The 22,022-nt window shown below is 50.7% G+C and overlaps 1 protein-coding gene across 7 annotated transcripts in view; it reads left to right on the top strand.

Moving 5' to 3' along the window:
* CSPP1 (centrosome and spindle pole associated protein 1) overlaps positions 1-22,022 on the top strand; it is a 1,229,219-nt gene that overhangs the window by 953,864 nt on the left and 253,333 nt on the right. For all 7 annotated transcript variants that reach the window (XM_078687197.1, XM_078687198.1, XM_078687199.1 and 4 more), the window contains 2 exons: positions 4,055-4,156; positions 21,323-21,389. In XM_078687197.1, coding sequence (XP_078543323.1) covers positions 4,055-4,156; positions 21,323-21,389 — 169 coding nt within the window. The remainder of the gene's footprint in view (positions 1-4,054; positions 4,157-21,322; positions 21,390-22,022) is intronic.

Genomic DNA, 22,022 nt, shown 5'->3' with positions numbered 1-22,022 from the left:
GTCCAGCATCTTGAATGGCCTATCTGGTAGACTGGTAGGGAACACACTGGGGTTGACCTTCACTGTTGAGGCCTGCACTACCAGGCTGTCAGGGGAGGGGTGCTGGGAGAGGAAGGCTGGGTCTCCTGGTCAAGGACAGTGCTGGGAGGCAATCCTTTGGTGCACAGGAGCCTCTGTACAAGGTTTTGCAAAGGCTCCAGGATATGTCAGTGAGGGCTTCTTTAAAGGGCAACATGGGTTTAGTTGAGGCTGCCCCAGGCTAGAGCAACTCTGTAAGGATGTTATTCTTGACCTCAGCTGCAGAGATAGAGGTGCTCCCGACACCCAGCGTATCACAATGGCAAAGATGTCCCTCATCTGAAACCTGGCCCATAGGGGAGAGCACACCAGAGTCTGGAGAGGTATACAAGCCACTGGCGTCACCAAGCTCCTCATACCAGTTATCCTCATCAGGGTCCTCTAGGGGACCGTAACTTCCCTGTCTATCTCTTCAGTGATGTAGGGCCGATCAGTGGGCAGAAAGTCCTGGGACTGGTAGAACCTGGACGGCACCGGCATTGACGTTGAGTGGCACTGAGTTGGTGTCCGGGATAATCATCGGCTTGTCATCTAGTGGGGCCGCGGATGGCACCGGGAGAGGTGTGGCTGGGGTGGATGGAGGCACTCTTGGCAGTATCAGTCCGGATCTGGGGGTGAATCCAAAGGGTCTGGTTGGTGTCCAGGGGAAAACCTGCCAGGGACACCTCTCTACTGTATTGGGCCCGTAGGTACTTCAGAGGGAGTCAGTGACCCAAAGATGGCATGCATGGCATCATACAATTCTTTAAATTGGGCGGGGTCGCTTCAAAGCAGGGAAACTCAGGGTAGCTCAGAGTAGGACCTGATGCCAGCCCCACAAGTGGAGTGCGGGAGCAGGGCCTAGAAGCAAAAGGTTGAGCAGGTGAAGCTGAAAACCACTTTATTTATGCTCTTAAGCTTAACCGACTTGGACTAGCCGGTCTTGGAGCAAGAGGATGATCTGGAGCGGTCTCGAGGTCTTTACGGGGACGGCTCAGAGCCTTATTTTGCTGCGCCACCTGGAGCTTCATTGCTCACCTCCGAACCAAGTGGGGATCAGGCACAGACATCTACCTGTGAATATCCACACAAGACTTGAACCCTGAATGTTTTGCAGGGGACATACACTGGCACACTGGGAGCAAAGCACCAAAAACGTTTGACAAAAAGTAAAAAAAATAAAAATAAAAGGTGGCCAAGAAAAGACCGAAGTAGCTCTCCAGATCTGCACTGTTAGGTGTGGAATTAAAGGAATTGATGTCAGCATACCAAGATGGCACTTATATGGTCACCGCAACACAGCTTCCATCGTGGAGTTGTATGATGGTACCAACCGTCTCGCAGAGGTACTGCTCAATATTTTCCTGATCCAGTCTGACACCAGGGGAATATTCGACGGTAAGGAATCTGTGGTTAGGAGTCTCTATCAGAATACACCCTTTTGTTTGACACATCTTTAACAGTTCTTTATTGTAGTACGAATCTTTTCTTCTAACTGCATATTCCTCACCTTTGGAATATCCCCAGATGGCATACTGAATGCAGAAGTTTTTCAGCTTATACCAGGCGTGCTGGTTGGTGGCATCGTGCAGCTCTGCGTCAACCCCACTCTGCCCCAAAAGTAACAACTGGAGCCACATACATGCTGCCTGGTTCCATCCAGATGTCAGAGGAGACTGCAGAAGTTTAGTAGTAGCTGCACAAGTGCAATTAGACTAGTGGCTTACCCCTCTCCCCACGCAAAGCGGATGGTGGTGGCAGACGCATCACTGCTGAGTTGGGGAGGTCATCTGGGAGAGGCGAAGGTCAGAGGTCCCTGGTCAGGACAGATTAACCCACCTTTTGAGGCCAGCGCCTCACGAATGGCAGCTACACCCATAAGTGGCGCTGGGCATCTTCCAGCAATGGGGAGAACCTTGGCTCAATCTCTTTGCCACAGCCAATAACCTGCAATGTCAACACTTTTTTTTCACGCTGGAGTTCCCAAGACGTTTTTCTCAAAGACGCATTCCATCTAGAGTGGAGCACAATACCTCTCTATGCCTTCCTGGACTACCCTCCTCCCCGAAGCTTTGCATACTTAATTTATAGGAACCAAATGACCTAACCCACACTGAACAATCCTTGGTCTCCTTGGGTTGGTCTTCGCCAAGGAAGTACCATCAATGGGGAAGTGGTAAACTGACATGGACAAATCCATGATAGCTGAAAAAGATGTCTTCAAAAACAGGGGTTGCCCCAAAAAGTTGAATCGTAAGTGGGCGACATGGAATACATATCAGGACGAGATCTGCATGTCTCCCAAAATTGAATTGCGCAGGAGAGAATGGGGGCGGCAGAGCCTCACGGATAGAGGGGAAAGTACTCAATGAAGCTGAGATTGCCTGGGACTGAGATACCCGATGTAATGCACACTTTTGTTATACATTGGATCTATTATACCATTTGCTTTAATGCTGATCTTTGATTTTTCTTGCCTAATAAAGAGATTAAAAAAAAAGTGTGGTACCTGGAACTTATGGGTATGAGTATCTGTCCTCTGATCAGACCTTTGGTGTAATCTACACCTCCTTCCTTGGAGATTGAGCAGCAGTAGTTGACTATTTGCAGTCTCCCGCCCAAAGTAGTGGATGTCATCCTCCCAGCCAGGCATCCTTCTACAAAAGCTGTTTACGCTGTAACCTGAGATACTTTTGTGCCTTGGTGTGGCACCCTTCGTCATACCAGTTGTGGTGTAGCAGGGTCTACGCAAAGCCACATGTCCCAGTGGTGGCTGGTGAACTTTGAAAGTGGTAGGGTGTAACCATTTTAAAAACAAGGTTAAACACATCAAACCCCACTACCCCCAAGATTGCATTTACCTTTATTTGCTAAGCTTAGATGAAGACATTAAGTTTTCAGAGGATTAAGTTAGCTTGTAAAGCATCTAACTTGGAACATATATTCCCGAATCTATAAAAACCGAGGTCACACATGTTAGCAAAATGCGGAAACTTTGCTCTTTAAAGCTGCATTTTATAGAGACAATTGTAGCACAATGTTTATTCCCTTTCTTTAATAACTTAGCCACCTCAAAACTCCTTACCAAACTGTGGCCTGTCATGCCTGCCTTATAGTGCACACAATGCAGCAACCTATGAGGCATGCATGCACAACTCAGATTAAAGCATCCTCCCCTCCAATAGGGTTGCCACCAGGCTGGTTATATATCTACAGAACCAGTATTGTAATTTCCTACCAGTACAACAATTAGGAAAATTACCTGAAGCTGGTATTTTTTCCCCTTATCAGTACATACTTAAATAGTAAATGTAAGAATAAAACACTTTAAAATGTGTTCTACGGCTGCCTTAATGAACCCTGACTGATAATTTAAGTAAACAAAGACAGAAAGGCCACAAGTTAAAAACAAATGCAGACTATTTCATATACATTTCTACTTAAGAATCAGGTTCAGGTTCACTCCAGTTCGTGACCTAGCAGCAACTGTAATTTATTTCGAGCTGCTCGGTCTTCTTTATTATCTTTTACTTTCTGCCCCAGGATGAGAGGGCAATGCCCCTCTCACTTATTAACACCAGCTGCCCCTGCACACCGCCCCACCTACAGGGGTGAAAAACCTGCTGGATCCGGTCTTTCTCCTGGGGATAGTCTAAAAGTGAGGAATCTGCCATTACATAGAGTATCCACCAGAAAGTTCAGTACCAGAGTTAAGTAACTTGTTGGGTTAAGTGCGTCCTTATTCTTAAGCATTTTTAGCATGTGCTGTCAGGGATAGACAAGTGTCTTAAAGAAGTGAAGCATTTGGTCCCCCCAATTCCCAGTAATGACTGTAAACATCACATAAGCAAATGACCAGCCTTATTTTTTATCACTTACAAATCAAACTGTTTTTCACGTTCTTATTGCATTTACAAAGTATTTCTGGATTAGAGATGCTATTCCGTAATTGGAATGCTATTTTTCTAATTTTTCAATCACATTTCCTTTAAAACAGCCCAGGCAACCCTCTCCAGTGATACCCACACTGCAGAGAAGGCCTTCCGCTAGACCACAGAGGCCCCCAACCACAGAGAGAAGGTTAACTACTCCTGCTCAAGTAAGTTTTCTTTCTTAAACTTATATATTTTTGTAATGGCATGTTTATGTTTGAAGAGTGGGTTAGGTAACTCCAAACATACTGAGAAAATGCACTATGGGGCAAAATCTGATTTTCTGTAAAGTAATATTGTCTGAGTGAACATGTTTGCTCAGACAATGCATGTCAGCGCTTAAGTTGTAAAATATGAAGTCCGGGTGCTCTTATGTTTGTCAAAGGCCACACCCACTTCCCCAGCTCCATCCACTTCCTCCACTGGCTCCACCCACTTACTCTATTGGCTCCACCTACATTCTCAACTGGCACTGCTGAAAGTCCGATGCAATACCCAATCTGAATTTCAGCAAGGGAGCCTTCTGACTGGAGCAAATAAGTGAATAACATCTGCGCGGACAATTCACTTCATATAGTGTTAAAATATTACACCCACAAAATGTGATAACTTCTCTTTATAGTGCTTGCTAACTGTGGGCTTTGTCACTTTATTGTATGAATTGTGGAGGAAGCAACTTAAAACAAGAGAGATGTCGTCTGACACTCACCGATACATCTCACAAAATATGGAGCGTATTTCTGCGGATTTCCCAGATCTCATATTTCTTTATTGTAAAATTGTGTTGTGGGCTTGTTTCCCCTTGGGGTGCCACTGGTATCCTTTATTTGGTTATAAGTGTTGGAATTTTGTGTTGGGGTAAAGCTGCGATTGCTAGACCTATTTTTGCAGATCTACGGCGCCGCTGATGACCTTTGTTCCGTTGCAATAGGTGGTGGGAATTAGTGTTGGTGCAATGCTGCAGTTGTTGGATCAATTTCCGTGGATCCACCGTGCCAGGCAGTGTAACTTCGGTGGTGGCAGCCTTCTGTGTGTGATTGCGCAGATTCCTTCGCTACTCCCGCTGCTTCCCCCTCTGCATTCTGTCGCTCTAAATACCCCCCCCCCCCCTGGCCAAAACCCCCCTAGCAAACCTCTGGTGAGGGGGGGGGGAGGGTCAGTCTGGGGGGCACCGTCCGTTATTTGATGTTGAGCAGAGTTTGTTGTGTTTGCGCCGTTTGCAGTGTTCTCTGCAGTGCTCTTACTCACTGTTTGCTCACTGCCGCTGCTCTGTCCTCTCACCAGTCCTCACTCCACTCCGCTCCACTTTGCTCACTCCGCTCCGATCCCCTTTGCTCTGCTCCTAGCACTGAGTGCGAAGCACAGAACTCAGAGTGTTGACTCGGGCACTTTTTCGCAGACTCCACAACCTCAGCCGCAGTCTCCAATTCACCCTTCTCCCGCACAGAGCACAGGGCACAGAACGCAGAGCGCTGACACCGGCGCTTTTCCGCACACTCTGCTGTCTCCAATTTGCTCTGCTCCGGGCACAGGGGCACAGGTACACTAGCACCGCAAAACCCGTACTGGATCCACTGGCTTCAAGGGCAGAAATCGAGCGTTCTGGAACTGAAAATGACCGTGCTCCTTTCCTTGCACCGCTGTAATGCCCAGCACAAGTCAGCATTCTAGTGCTGAGCCTGTATCTACACTGAACACCCACCCACCACTGATGTCACTGGTCAGGTGACACATTACTAATAAAAGAGGCCGAGCTCACGTGCTCTGGGCCAGTTGCACCAGAACTCCAGTGTGTCCTGCGTCAGTGCATGTGTGCCTGCCAGCATGAGGGCCTAGGGCCCACTACAGCCCTTTACAATGGCGACGAGGCGGTAACGCGATGCCACGCGTGCCAGCCATGATAAGAACATCGTGAGGGGAAAAGACGGAGGGAGTGCTGCCTGCCCCAAAGGCACACCCCCTGAGAAGAAAGCAGCCGGCCGCCGAGAGGCCCACGAGGCGTGTGAAGAGCCCCGGGCCTAGAGAAGGAGGAGGTGCCCCGAAGCAAAAGCGGTCGGCCAGAGCCCACCTATACCGGCCGCCACTGACCCTCGCCACGACGAGGCCATGCGGTGCCCACCCGCGAGACAGGAAGGCCCGGAGATCGGAGGTGAGCCCGGATACCGAGAAAGGCCTTGGGGGCCGCGCTAGCATGAAGCGACCCCCTTTCTATGGTGACACACCGAAGCGGAGCCCACCCGCATGGCGTAATGTGGCCGAAAATAGACGTTAAATAAAGGCAGACCAGCGGAGCCCACCCGAGGCCTGCCTACTGAGACGCGGCGTTGGCCGCAACTGCCCAGTGATAATGCAAGGCTCGCGGAGCCCACCCGCGGCCTGCCTGCAGTGACGCGGCGTCGGCCGCGATTGCCCCGTTAATTAAGACAAGACCAGCGGAGCCCACCCGCGGCCTGCCTGCAGCGTCCCCCGCCGCGCGTGTGAAGTGCGGCGGCGGGGTGAGAAACTCTGCCATAGAGCGCCCGCAGCGTGAGGGGAGCTACCAGGCGCCGAACAATTTAAGCGGAGCTTACCCGCAATCAACTGGAGCCTAAACGGAGCCCACCCGTCAAGCGCTAACCTCTCCCCGCGCCGCGTGTGCTGTGAAGGCGGCGGGGGTGGAGAAAGGTGAGATCACTTACCCCGTAGCCGGCTGCGGGCCGGGTGCTGGAACACCCCCGCACAGCACAATGTAAACAAACTCACCGGAGACCAGCAAGCTTGTACAGCAGCGACGACCTTTCCCCGCCCCGCGCAGCGTGAGACCCGAGAAGCTGCTGCGGGCGGGGAGTGAATGAGCAAGATGCGCGATGCCCGCAGCTGACCAGAATCAGCCCCCAGCAGCCCAGAGACCGAAGCGGTGCGGCTGCACAGCGAGGGCCCCAGTGTAAACAAGAAAGCCAGCGCCCGGCCCATGGCCGGTAAAAGCAACACCAGCCCAACCCCCACGGACAACAAACGGCCGACACACACTTGCCTGATCAGCTCGTGTCCCCGTGCAGCCAGAGAGCATGAGGAGCCTGCACTGAAGAGAGGCCCCGGTGTGAGCACAAGTACACCCGTGCATGCAGGACGAACAGAGGGCAGAGAGAGACAATCATGGTGGTCCTGGTGCCCCATTTCCCCCCGACTGCATGAAAACCCAGCACAGGCCATAGAAGAGGAAGGCACACAACTAAAGGAAAGACTGCCAGTGCCTGCTGAGAAACTCCACAGCCATCTAGTGGCCATTTTGAGTACCTGCACCCATCAAAGGAAGGAACTATCACAGAGCTAATTTACAAGGGACAAGAAACTAAGGCATCTATACAGAAGCACAGGGTGCACAAAGAAGAGAGAAGCAGGAGGAGGCCGCAAAGTCTGCACCAAGCGAACTGGAGGAGTGGGCAGGAAAGCGTCAAGAGGTAACACTGCATAAGCAAAGGGGTTACGAAGGGCAGCAACCTGCCCGCAGTTATGTCCAAGGAAGTTTACAGAGAGTCATGCAACCAAAGCAAGACGCAGAAGGAATGGTGCGCAGATGTAACCCGGACGCGGGAGGTACATGTAAGCGCATGGAATGGAGGAAGACACTGAGGAAAGGTATGCAGCAAGCATCCGAAGAAACAGAAGTGGAAAGAACACCCCAGGAGCTGCGCAAAGGAAAAGACGACAGTAGTCAAACGCAGGAAAGCACCAGGAGTGCACTAAGTGCTCAAAGAGGAGAGCGAGGAACGAAGGTCAGCACTGCGACGCCAGAAGCGCAGGTACTCTCCAGAAAGTGCAAGGAAGACACCATGAGACAGCGCAGGAACGCGACAGGAACTCTCCAGAAAGCGCAAGGAAGACGCCAGGAGACAGCGCAGGAAAAGCGCAGGTACTCTCCAGAAAGCGCAAGGAAGACGCAAGGAGACAGTGCAGAAACGCGACAGGAGCGCAAGAATTCCACATCCCGCACGACAGGACCGCGCAGCACTGCGCCGGAACGTGCCAGGAGAACCAGGAATCAGGTGCGCCAAAGTGACGCTACACAGCGACGCGCCAACACCAAAACATCGTGACGGTGAATAGCGACCAGGAAAAAGATAGCACAGCATGACGACTCATGCCGAAGGTGAAAGCGACCACCCAGTATGGTCGCCAAGGAAAGAAAAGAAGCAACTGGGAAGATAGCGACTGCCGGTCCAGTCACTACAAGATAACATCCATGCCTGAGAGCCATGCCCAGAACAGAGAGAAACAGGTGGAGTGCACGCTACCTGGAGAAGACTAGCTGGGAAGACCAAAGCAGTACAGTGACCAGATCACGTCGCAAGAAGGAACAGGGAGAAGAAGGGCGTGACGCCATAAAGAAAAGGAAGAAGGAACCGTAGAAAAGGTTGCGACGCTAACCCTGGAAGTGAGTGACAAGAAGACAGTGTCCTAGGTCTAGGACAAGACCAGGATGACACGTGCAGAGTGCGCGCGCTGCATGGGAAAACCTGGCCAGAGAAGATGAAGAAATAGGGACCAGGGTACGTCGCGAGAAGAGGAGAAGAAGGAAGAAAGAACAGAGTGGCCACCGCCACTAAGAAGAAAAGAAGAAAGGAGAAATCGGAATGTCACGCTGCCACTGCAAGAAGAAGCTGCCCCTGCGGAAAGAAGCAAGGTGACAAGCACTGGAACACCTGAGTGCAAGGGAAGACAAGCCTGGCAAGAGCACCGGCAGCGCAGACCAAAGACAACCACCTACGAGCCGTCCATCCACATGGCGATCGCAGAAGAGAGCAAGCTAGACGGTTGGCGACATCTACCTCTGGAGTTTGAGCGGAAGATTGGATGGCGAGACTACTCAGGCCTCCGGAAGTTGAGGACCTGACCACCTTGCACCAGCCTATGGCAAACCAGACTCAGAGGCCTCGAGGGACTCTGGTGGCAGCAAGTCCCGCACGGGAGACAGATCTACCGATGCACGTCTGCAGGACCCAAGAGGATGAAAGCCTCGCGAGCAATGAAGAGAGTCGACAACTCAACCTTCAGGTGGAACTAGGACACGACGGTGAGGCTCGTGGAGCGCCCCGCTCACGGCCCGAAGGCTATGGTGGAGCAACACGACCGAAAACACCAGTCCAGTGGAAGCCTGGCAAAGAGGTCCTCCCGGAGATCTGGTGAGAGTGGAATACCGGAGAGAGGGACATCCTAGTGAGAGGGATGTGTGCACCTACTTTATTCACCTGCCAAGAGTCAACACTAAAGCCTGCCCGGAAAAACATATCACGAAGCCAGAAGAGAGAGCAAAACCAGACGACTGTCGACACCTGTGTCATCTAGTTATCTCTCATCACCAACGGAGCGAAGCAAAGACAGGGCTGAGAACAGCAGACAGACAGCACAGACAAAGAAAGAACCCGCCGAACAACTGCGAACTGTGCCACCGAGAACTATTAGTCCTGAACACAAGAACTGTAATGCCTGTGGTTTGCAAGCAGCCAAAGAGACTCATTTTGAAAGCACAAGTCCAATGTTATTTTCTGTGTTTTCTTTCCCCCACAGGTTTTTGGACTTTTTCTGTTTGGGTTAATTTTTAACCAATTTGGGAAGGGATGTAATGCCCAGCACAAGTCAGCATTCTAGTGCTGAGCCTGTATCTACACTGAACACCCACCCACCACTGATGTCACTGGTCAGGTGACACAGTACTAATAAAAGAGGCCGAGCCCACGTGCTCTGGGCCAGTTGCACCAGAACTCCAGTGTGTCCTGCGTCAGTGCATGTGTGCCTGCCAGCATGAGGGCCTAGGGCCCACCACAGCCCTTTACAACCGCCAAGCATGCCCCTGGATGTGAGTGGACACAGGTAGACCGCGGGCAACTCCGGCTGGGCTTCAATGCCCTGTTGCCCTGTTGGTTTAGCCAAGGCACAACGACCGAATGCTGGCCGCCGAGCTGAGCTGATGAAGACGCGAAAGCCTTCTCGCGGCTGCAGTCCGCATCCGCAGCCTCGCGTCTCACTTCCTGTCCTCCCGTCTTGCCAACGGCCCGCCTCCCAGCCTCTTGACACGGTCTTCACTTCTTCACTACTCAACCCCACAACGGGGGGAGATCAGCGGGGAGCTGAAGCCAGGGGCCCGGGGGGAGGGGCGGGGGGGCCGAGGGAGCAACCAACTATTGGTGCGCATTTACCGCGTCCTCCCACTCCTGCTGCTGCTATGGTCAACACAAAACTCTGGCAAGGATCAGCCCTCTGACCAGGCATTCATTTGGCGCGTTTCCCCTGTCTTTTTGCTTTCTGACCTCCCGGTTTGGACTCTGTTTTTACTGGTTTAGGGTCTCTATGCACTTTCTCACCTCTGATCAGTATTAAAGTGCAAGTGCTCCTGGTTTGTTATCATGGATTGGTGTTTCCATGATCGGCATATTTGATTTACTGGTAAGCCCCTAGTAGAGTGCACTGAGTGTGCCGGGGCCTGTAAATGAAATGCTATTAGTGGGCCTGCAGCACTGATTGTGTCACCCACATGAGTAACCCTAAAAAGGTATCTCAGACCTGCCACTGCAGGGTCTGCATGCAGTTTGTAAACTGCCATATCGACCTGGCAAGTGCACTGACATGCCAGGCCCTAATCTTCCCTTTTCTTACACATAAATCAACCCCTAAGTTAGGCCCAAAATACCCCTGTGGGCAGGGTGCTGTGTATGTTAAAGGTATGACATGTGTGTGACATGTCCTGGTGGTGAATTAGTGTATTTTGTTTTTCACCACTGCAAGGCTATCTGATAGAGACTACTAGCCGCAGATTCCTTAACGTATAATTATCCCTAGGCGTGAGACTGGATCCGGAAAACTTTTCAGCCACTGCATCCCTGCGCGCCGGGGGGACGGCACCACGTGACTCCGCCCTGACGTCGCCCATGCCGGTGATGTCAGCGAGGATACACAAGTCTCACCCCGACGCGCCTACGTCAGTTTTTTCTCTTTCCGCGTGCAACGCGGATCCGGATTACTGTCCTGGCCTGTTTTCAGGCCTTCCATTCTCTTCTTAAGCTTTGGCGTTTAGTGGAACAGTGTGCAAATGCCTCCAGACTCGTCCCATGTCGGTGACAGACCCTCACCCGATTTGCATGTGGTGTCTGGGTAAGCACCACGACTCAGAGGGTTGCGACGCCTGCCAACACCTAAAGCCTAAATCACGGCGGAAGCTCCGGATGAAGTTGCTGTCGGCGCGCGTGTCCAGGTCGGTGTTGTCCCAGCATCCGTTCCCTACCTTGGAAGCAAGGAACCGCCGATTTTGTCTGCGGAATCGCCTTTCGTCGCGGCCCTTTGGGCGTGGCTCACCGGCTGGTAGGTCTTTCAGTATGTCTCCGAGGCCTTGTCCTTCTTCCGCGGTGGGCGCCGGCTCGCCCCAGGACAGGTACCCCCGCCTGTCGCCTCCCTACCAGCCGTTTCCTGGTGCCCAAATGACAGCCTACGCGGCGGCGCTGCTGGCTTCTTTGGCCCTTCCTGCCCTTCCTCCACCTCCTGTGACGTCTGCGGATCCCTTGCCTTGTGCGGGGAGTTCAGCAGCGTCGCCGGCGGCTCCGGCCCTGGTGCCGAAGGTTTCGGCTTCAGGTCATGGGAGGGTGGCGTCACCGAGGAGTAGTCCTTCGAGGCTTCCCTCGTCGGCGCCTAGCGTCCCTGCCTCGCTGCAAATCCCTACTGGGCTCCCTGTAGTGTCGCAGGTGATTGCCAGGACTCCGGGCTTGTCCCAGAGTGCCTGTCGATTCTCTGAGCCGGTGGCTGCCTCACCAGAGGTCGAGCCGGTGCCGTTTCGGTGCCAGGAGCCTTCCTCCCCGGCTCCGGTGGAGTCAAGGGTGGAGGCCGGAGCCTGGGGCGCCTTTCCGAGTCCCTCTCGTTCCTCGGCGCGGGCGGCTGCCCCATCCCAGGTCAAGCCAGCCCTGTTTTGGCACCATGCCATTGCCGGGTCGGCTTCGGCCTCGCCCCATTCTCCTGGAGAGCACGTGGTGGCAGGAGTCAGCCCAGCGCCACATGGGCCCATTCCGGCGCCGGTCGACGCTGATCAGGCACAGATGGCGGATTCCACGGAGCCGCGCCGGCGCCTGGCCCTGGATTCGTCTCCTGAGATCCCTTCTTCTCCCGAGGTCCATAACCTGCTGGTGTGTTCCTCTCCGGAGATAGTGCGCCTTGTAGTTGCCTTTTTACCGGCATCTTCGCCATCCCCACGGCCTAAAACCTCGAACCTTTCTTTCCGTGGCTCGTGGCTGGCTTCTCCACTGGCATCTCCGCCCTCCCCTGGGGCCCCTCAGGTTCCCCATTCCTCAGTGGATCCTCCTATATGCTGGGGCTGAGCGCTTCCTCCAGGACTTGGGGATGGGCGGCTCAGTCTGCAGCCGTCGCCCACGGAGGAATTACTTTCACCACCGCGGTGCCCTACTGAGGCCACTGTTTCCTTTGTTTGGGCTATTTCCACGGCTGCTGGTATCCTGGGGATGGGTGAACCTGTCACTCCATTTCCCACAGACAACCTCTTGGAGATTCTCCACCAGGGCTCTGGTGGACGGGAGTTGTTCCTTCCCTTTGAAGCATCACTCCATAATTCTCTTATGGGGGCTTGGGGGTGCCCTGCCACAGGCAATCCGGTGCCTCAAACACTACTGCACCGTCATCGTCCTGCTCCGCACGACCCTGTCTGTCTTTCTTTCCATCCTTCTACTCAAGGCGCTCTACTGCGAAATGCCTTTCCGTGTTTGCCTGTGGTGGTGTTCCCTCTGTCTCGGGAGGCTAGGTGGTTAGACTCATGGGGGACGTAATGTCTTCGCTTCTTCCAGCGCTGCATTGAGGGCGCTTAACACTTTGTGTGTGCTGACCAGGGCTATTTCTAGCCTGTGGTATTCTGTGGAGCCCCTGCTTTCCCATATTTCTCATGAGGGGGCCCATGCTGATCTGCGGGGCCATGTGTTGGCCGCGTTTATTCTTTGTGCGTCTTTGGATGTTGCCGATGCTGTTGGCCGTGCTATGGCCACTTCTGTGGCTCTCCCTCGCCATGCTTGGCTACTCGATGCTGTTGTCCCTGAAAATATTAGAGAACGTCTGGTCGACCTCCCTTTTGATGGGGTCCTGTTTAATACTCATGCAGACTCCGCCATTCAGCGTCTTTTTGCGGGGCTCTGTCCTCCTCCTCCTCAGTAGGTTGATCTGCTGATCCTCCGGGGCTTGGTGGGAGATGTTATCCCACTTGCTCCTGATATTTGGTTTTTGGATGGGTGTTACACTTTCTGTGAGGGATACTGTGCCCTCTGGGTCCTTGGTTGGCCCCGCTCTTCAGTTGGCTGCTGGTTCAGCTCTCTTTTTTGGTACAAATGTGTTTTCTGGCTGACTACTAAGCCTTCTGTGGTTTCTGCCGCGGGTCTATGATTTTGTCCTCTGATGCAGGATTGTTTTTTCCCTAAGAGTGGTTCCCATGCTTCTTGGGACACGTCCTACCCTATGTGGGGTATGTGTAGCTATTGTATAGCTCTGTCTTATGCAGGGAGGGTGTAGACTTCCCCTGGCGGGTTCATCACCCTCCCTGGTGTTGCTGTATTGCAAGGGTGCAGTCTTTGGTCCTTACTGGGGCGTGGCTTGGCCATCTATGGTGTTGTGCCGCGCTGTTTTGCCCTTTGTCAGCCATTTGTCTGGGCCTCTGTCTGGTGTTTCTGAGGGCATAGTTTCCTGTGTTGCCAGCCTCGTCCGTCCTACTTGTTAATCGTCCCATCTTCTTGCTGCTCTCACTACTTAGTAGATCGGTTCTGCTCGAGGCGGTCCCCTTTTGGGGTCGTTCGGGAAGGTTTACTAGCTTGCCCCTATTCTGAGCCCGATGTGGTCCCGGCGTTTCGTTTAGTTTCGTGGCCTTGTCAGCACCTGGCTGCTCCCGCCTGCTCCTCTGCTCTGTTGCAGCCAACCTTGGTGTGCGCCCTGGAGCTCTTGCTTTTTGTCCTGCGGGGCCATTGTGAGCTTCCGTTCTTATCCTTCTGCCTGCTTACGGCTGAGGCGTTGTTCAGTCTTGTCTTTGGCTTCAAGCTGTGATGGGCTCGGCGGCCCTCTTCATTGGGTATGTTTCCTGGTGGAGGGCTCGCCGTATTTGGCCTCTTTTCCTTGGAGTCTGTAGGTGGCTCTTCTTCCTCTGCGCTGCCTGTGCCTTGGGCTTCCGGTGGAGGTCCCTGGTGCGTTGACTGGATTTGGGGTGTTCTGGTTTCCCTCCTCCCTCCCCTTCGTATTGCTTTCTCCTGTTGGTGAAGGCTGGGTTGCCCCTTTGTCGTTCTAACACATCCCCTGTGGGGCAGGTGTTCCTCAACGATGTTGAGGTTCTCTTTAGCTTAGGGCCTGTGCCTAATCCCTGTTGCGGTGGACGGGGCTTTTTTCCCTGTCCCCGTCGCTGGTCCCCTGTTGGGGGTGGGGGGGTGGGGGGGGGTCTTGGGCTCGTCTGAGCTGGGTAAGTCTTCTCCCAGAACCCTCCTCTCCTTTGGGGTATGGCTAGGGTATCTATTCTACGTTAAGGAATCTGCGGCGAGTAGTCTCTATCAGATGCACGAGTTACTTACCTTCGGTAACAATGTATCTGGTAGAGACGGTTCTAGCCGCAGATTCCTTCACAACCCACCCTTCCTCCCTATTTCTGCGAGGACCCTTCTCGGTCTTCTACACTCGCCTGCTTCAGGGCGGCGGTTCTCTGTGGGTGCTTTTTTCTTACTCCCTCCCTGGGGGATGCTTGCCTTGTTGTTGTCGTTGCTCCATTCCTTCCTATCTGGGGAATGGTGGGCGGATGCCTTGGTACTTCTGCGTCCATGCGTTTGATCTCCAATGTACGGTTTGTTGTGCCCTGCTTCCTTGTGTTGCTTGCACTTCTGACTCTTGCCGTCCTTGGGGTTGAGGTGCCCTGGCTGGGTCTCGACCCCGGTCCTTTTTAGGAGATGCCCCCTGCTGGGTTGTAGGAGGATGAATTGTTGTTGTGCTTCCATTCTGGCCTTGGACCCTTTCTTGGCTCCGGGCGGTGGTTGTGGATTTCGTCATCTGCTGTACTCTTTTTTCACAGGCTTTCTGTTTCCAGGGAGGCTGTTCTGTTGGTTGCAGGCTTGCTTCCAGTAGCTGAGCTCTATTCTTTCCTTCCATGACTTGGTACCTTAGTGCCTGGCACTATTCTGGATATGCTGTTCCTCGCCTTTCGTTTCTTTCCCTTCTGTATAGCTTGGTTTTCGCACACTGTTCCAGTATTCTCACAGTTTTGGTTGTGATAGCTCTGCGTTGTGGTACGGAAAGTTCCCCCAAGAAAACTGACGTAGGCGCGCCGGGGTGGAACTTATGTATCCTCATTGGCGTCACCGGTGCGGACGACTTCAGTGCGGAGTCACGTGGTGCCGTCCTCCCGGCGTGCAGGAATGCTGTGGCAGAAAAGTTTTCCTGATCAAGTCTCACGCCTGGGGATAATTCTACGTTAAGGAATCTGCGGCTAGAATTGTCTCTACCAGATACATTGTTTTACTTATAACATCTTATAAGCATAACTTCCCATTGGGACTAGATAGGGAAATTGAGTTTTGTATGCATGGACTCTGAGTGTAAAAATACATCTTTTAGTAAAGATGATTTTTATGTTCTGCGTTTGAAAATACCACTATTAGAAAGTAGGTATTTTCTTGCTTAGTCATCCTGTATGCCTCTGCTGGGTTTGTGGATTAGTAAAGAAGGCCTACAAGGGATTTTGTTTAGCAATACACTTCAGTAATTCACAGATTAATCAGGGGGTTAGTCCAAATAGAACAAACACCTAAGTGTCCTTAGACAACATAAAGCAAAAAAATTGGATTAAGAAAACACGGGGAAACCTAGTAATTTGGAAGAATATTTCTTATTTTATATATTTTGATGCAAAATGGAGTACAAATAAATAGATAGATAAAATCAATCAGCAAAAAATCATGTAAAGAAGCAGAAAATCAAATGGTCCTAACAATACATGGCTGTACAACTATTCCAAATCAGTTGGATGCAACAAATCTCTCAGTGAGAAAATATAATGCTGCGAGATTTTCTCACTAAGAGATTTGTTGCATCCAACTCACTGGAAACAAGAAACCTGCCAAGAAAAGGAGCTGGAAGAACTGCCGGAAGGAGTGCTGCTCCTTTGCTGTGTTGTTGCTTTATTGGGTTGGTCTGCAGTTGCTACTTCTGCTTTGGGCAGTGAAAGGACCGGACTGAACTTTCTTTACTTGTGCTGAGTATCTCCGAGGGCATGAAGTAGAGCTTGCCTTCTGTTTTGAAGTCTCACGGACTGCAAAGACTTCACCAACCTCTGGGTACTGCTTCTGGAACCGCTGTTTCAAAAAAAAGAAAGAAGGGAAATGCAACCGACTCCGTCGCTGGCTCTGTGTCCTGACAGCACCGCAGAGGGCACCGTCTACATTTCGCACCGGAGCCCTGGTCTCACTGGCAACGACCAACGCCACGGAGCCGCTGCTTTCACTGTGACCTGTGGGCAACGCACTCCGCACCGTCTCGCTTCACTTCGCCATTCTGGTCTCACCGACGCAGTCGCTGCTGCGGACTTCGACAGCCGTGACCGCATCGTGGCTGGGGGCATCTCTCGTAAGTTTCGCGATGCACCGCCTCGTCCCACACAACCATATGGGCCGACTGACGCCAGCTCCTGCTAACTGGCTCTGTCGCTTGCACCACAACCTGCCAGCACCGCATCGAGCACCTCCTCGGCCTGCAGCGTAAGCCTCGGTCTCCCCGATGCCGTCTGGATGATCATCACGAGCCGCTGTCTGCACCGCATCGTGGGGGCACAGCTCCCTACACTGCTTCTATTTTGCCACACAACCGCAACTGTTACCACGACTGGCTCGCACCAACATGCCAGCCGCAAAGAGAAAGGTACTGTTCACAAATCTGTTCACGCTTTCACTGGCCATACCGATGCGGTTGGCTGGAACTGTTGGCCTCTGTTGTTTTCAGCATCGCGGTAGCCCCGGAACGAGCTACTGGCTCGTGGGAACTGTGTTTTTGAGATGTTTCTGCAATTTCAGGAAAGTATATATTTTTAAGTACTGTATAGTGATTCTTATTGTTTTGGGCTTGTTTTGGATATATACAAATATTGGATATTTTTCTAAACTGGTATGGTGTTCTTTTGTAGTGTTTTCACTGTACTACTGTTGGTTATGTGTAAATACTTTACACAATGCCTCCGAGATGAGCCTGATTGCTTGTGCCAAGGTACCAAGGGGATGAGCAGGCATTATTTTAGGAGTTTAACTCTGGTCCCTACTTGGACAAAGGTACCTGCCTCTGCCAACTAGAGACCTCTATTTCTAACAGTATTTAAAAAGTTGACAGTTCAATTTTCCAAAGCTGCAATGTTATCCTACAGGAGAAAAAGCAAGTGCTGCATTCATGTACAGTACAGTGACTTACGGGAACACCACCAGCGACACTAGGGCGGCCGGGTGCAGGGTTGCAAAACAGCGTTGGGTACCCAATGTTACTCTATGGGCATCAGTCTTCGCGTAAAGAGGCTGCAAGCTTTGACTGGGAGGTCAGTTGGGCTGAGCCAACAGGGGGGCTCAGGCCCTGTGATGCTCGGGGACAGAGGGACACCTATGGTCATCTTCGCCACGGCCCATGGGGGACGGGTGTATATGTGTCTTCAGGCGCCAGGCTTTTCATACCGGGAGCAGTCGCGGTAGATGGGCCCTGGGTGCAGAGGCTGCAGGTGGTGTTGGAGAGTGCACGGGGGGCTAAACCACGGTGGACTCATCTCTGGAGGGCTGAGGGACCACAATGTCACTGTTTGCCCACTTTAACTTGAGCTTGGAGCGACTGGTGCAGTGGGGTCTTCATGCGTCTGGTTTCTTCGCTCACAAAATCTTCTCAGAAGGCTTTGTGGGCTCTCGGCGTTATTGAGAAGCTGTGCACTTCTTCACAGTGTACGGGGCAAAGTAGACGGAGCTAGCACAAGTCGAGAAGAAGACTCCACCATCTAGAGTGAAGTCCACTCCGCTTGTCTCCGAAAGGAGCCTAATAGGCCAATTAAGCAAGTTACAGGTATCTTTATCCATAACCATCCAGGGTTCTAATAGGCTCACTGTGAAGAAGGGTAAGTGCACAGCTTACCCATGCACGTTATGAACAAGTTACGTGCCTCCATTTGGTCTTGAAGAAAGCCCCGCGACCCGACTGGGCTGAAACATGTCGACCATGTACATTTTTAAAGTAGGTGCTATATAACTATAGCCCTTCTATTTACGCACCATCCTTTTTAATCTTGCCCCATTTCCAAAAGAATAAAACTAACATTGAGAATTGGGGGTAATTTTAAATTCACTTCGCTCTCATTAAACTGTTTATATTTTAACTATATTTATATGTATAAGATCACTACTGCAAATACCAATTGGTCTCCCTCCAAGTGGAGGAAAGCATGATTAAAACACTATGAATATGCTTTTCATGTAACCACTGAAGCGGAAAATCAAGATATACCGTTCTGATGTTTTTCACTTGAATGAGGGTTTTTTAGATGGTAAGAACTTAAGACCCTGGTTAAAAAACAGGCCAAGTGATTTCTATTGATTATTTGCAAAACTTGTCATCATTGGTGAGTGATCTGTGATTCCACTTACCGTGTGGTACAGTATAGGCCTCCCTGCATTTTGGGTACTGCAGCTTGTCCAATATGGATATAGCTTTCATTTCATTGGATGCATCTGGGTAGTGTGTCTGTGTTGGGTGATCTTCCTCTTTTTGATGACTATATCAAGGGCAGTATTCATCGGTGAAATAAAATATCCCCCCCCCCCATCAGCTGTATGATATCGGGTGTTTGAGTGATCGAAGCCCCTATGACCTCAAGTTCAGGCATCTTTAGTTCTAGCAGGAGGTACCATGAGGCCACTGTAATTATGTGGCCATTTCAATCCCTCTGGATCACTTCAAAGCATCCCACTGGTCTATTCAGGGCTTGGGAACCATAAGTAGAAGTGACAGATGAGCAAGGATTTCAAACCCTCAGGACTTTGTTGAGAAAACAGCGTGCATCAGAACCTTGCATTTTCCTCTATCCAGGAGCTCATGGTTTTTTACCACCAGGTGCAAGAGTATGAGATCTGGGTTTTATCTCGCCAGGTATTTCGCCACCACCCACTTTTTCAATTTCCTATTTAGGCTGTTCCCATTCCAGGACATGAGACCATCTGTTTTACCGCCCTAACCCGTGTTCACTCTGATACCATATCTGTTCATCACTAAGTTGTCTGTATTCACCTGTGTCTCTGCCTGAATCTGAGTGTATGACACTAGTAGCTGTCCCTCGTTGCCCCACCCCAGAACTCCCCCTTCTCACCATTGCCTCACACTGCAAGTGTTGAACTAACCACCCCCATTGCTTGAGCCAACCGGTTGGTGTATTTAATGTTTCAATTGTTGTGTGGTCTGCCTCTCCTGCCAGATCAGCACCAGAGGTGCACTTTATATTCTAAAGTTTCCTGTGAACCACTGGTCTCCAGCCCTCGAGCTACTCTCTGGCCTCGGTGACACAAAGAACCACAACTTACCCTCAATAATCACCCGTAATTTTGAGCAAAACATCATGGCATATTTTTTCTTTTTTGCAGTTCTGCATTTGCTCTATCAAAAGATCGTCTCTTTGATTGGACTTTTTGGGAATACCATTATGGTCTGGTTCTTGAGGTTTTTAGACGGAGACCCGACATTCTGTGGACACGTTCAGTCACAAAGTGTCCGTCCCATTTTACCACATCTAGGACAAAAGTTTCTACAAAACATTCCATATTGGATCCCTCAACTTTTTCAGGGAAGCTCACCAGTCATATGTTATATCTCCGGAATCTCCCCTCAACATTCTTGGCTCTTGAGTAAAGCCTCTGGGTGGAGTCCAGAGGAGGCTGATCTCTGTTTGAAATGTCTTAATCATCTCAGAGTGCTCTCTGATATTCCCTTTGGTCATTCACTAACCATCCAGCTGGAGGAGGTATGATCACCTTCCGACTGGAGCAGGCATTGTTCCTGACCTCTGAGAGCATTGGCTATCCCAAACAGGGACAGTCATAAACTCCACTGTGGTGGCAGGCTGGAAGAGTCCAGTCAGCCAGCACACTAAAAGCCTGGCAGGTTTCAGGGGGTACCTCTAAAGTTCCCTCTAGATGCATGTCATAATAAATTCAACACAGGCATCAGTGTGGATTTATTAAGACGAGGTATTTGATCCCAAAACTCCCTTATTTTCAGTGAAGCCATTAAGTGGTAAGGTAACTTGTAATGACCAGTGCCTAGTACATATGCTTAAGATGGCTTCCTGATCACTTCCAAATTTGTGCCCACAGAACCAGACATCACAGGAGCATATCTCCTCATGCAGATATGTCCTCACATTTAATATAAAACACCCTGCCTAAGGGCTCTACCGCCTGCTCTAGGGGTGACTTACATATGGTATATGCAGTGTGCCATGCCGTGCTTTCAAAATGGTTTGCACCATTTCACGCATCCTGCAGTGTCAGCCTGCATGCAGTTTTTGTGTGGGTCCCTCTGGGTGGCACAATACGTGCTGCAGCCCATAGGGGACCCTCTTTAGTATCCATGCCCTGGGTACCAGAGGTACCATTTACTAAGAACTTACAGGGGCGCTAAAGTCCTTGCCAATTGAGTTACAATTAGACATTTACCTGTTGTAAGGGAAAGAGCACTAGCCACGGGGTCCCGTGTTAGCAGGGACCCAGCGCACTTTAACCCCTTCGACGCTCATGACGAGCCCAGCTCGTCATGGAGTTTCCATTGACTTCAATGGAAATTACATTCAAAGCCATAAAACACCTTAGCATCCAAGTGGTTAAGTCGAAGCATCAGTACTAGGGCAAAAAGTGCGGTTGACCATGTCAAAAGGGGGAAATTTCCTACAGCCCACCTCTGGCTACAAGTCTTTCTATCAGAAGTTACTTACCCTCTATAATGTTCTTTCTGAAAGACTATCTAGCCGCAGATATCCCACCAATCTTGCCATCCTCCCTGTTCTCTGGTGGGATGCTAGCCATCAATAAGATCTCAAGTGTAGGATTCTGCTCACTAGTCACACTAATTTGCTTTCGGTACGCTTGGTTACAACTAATTTAAATATATCCATACATCACGTATTTTTTTTCTATTTGCGATAACTGTGATCTGGACAACACATTGACAAATGGAATAGCATCAGGATTCAGATTTTCTATACAAGTTGTGCATGTATTTTGTTAACTTGCATATTTTCTTGTAACTATTTGGTAATAATGTACTCCTTGCACACATAGGAACATCCGAAATCTCGAAGTCAGTCTCCCCCAGTCCCAGCAAGAAGAAACCAGCTGCGTGCCCATGGTGAGTGTGAATCCTTCAGTACTGCCACTTGCTTCTAGAGCACTTTGTTTCTTGAGAAACACATGTGATACCTTTTATGCTCTCTTGGGGTAAGCTTGAATTAATCTTTTCTCTTTACAAATGCATATTTATGTGTTTGTGCTGTACTCCTTAATAATCTTGCATTTAGCCATTTCCACTTGCTGCATGTGGAACAACATGGTGCAGTTCAGGAGAAATCTGAATAATCTGTTGCCATTACCTTTTCCTGTGGAGATGAGTCTGATTTTAGACCTTGTTTGGTAGACAGTCCGCACTGTATCTGGCACCCACACAGCAGGATTCCTTCATTTGGAGGCTCAAGTTCCTCAGGTCAGCCTACTTATCTCAGGAATCCCCTGGACTTGCTGATTTTATTTACTACAGTAATGTATTGAGATTTTCAGCATTTGTGAGTGATAGTTGTGAGTCTAGGAAAGGGCATCCCTAATCTTAATCGCTGATCTTCAGGCTTTATTGGCTGGAATGAGCTATCCTATCCTTATTGATCCTTCTAATCAACATCAGTACTAGGAATGTCCTACAACAACTTCGACTCCATCTGTGCCCCTCAAACCTTCTTTGGGTCCAGCACTGGCTTTGGTGCCGACATCA

This window comes from Lissotriton helveticus, chromosome 4_1, assembly GCF_964261635.1.
Source record: "Lissotriton helveticus chromosome 4_1, aLisHel1.1, whole genome shotgun sequence".
Taxonomy (NCBI): Eukaryota; Metazoa; Chordata; class Amphibia; order Caudata; family Salamandridae; genus Lissotriton; species Lissotriton helveticus.
This window is presented reverse-complemented; position numbering and strand designations above follow the sequence as displayed.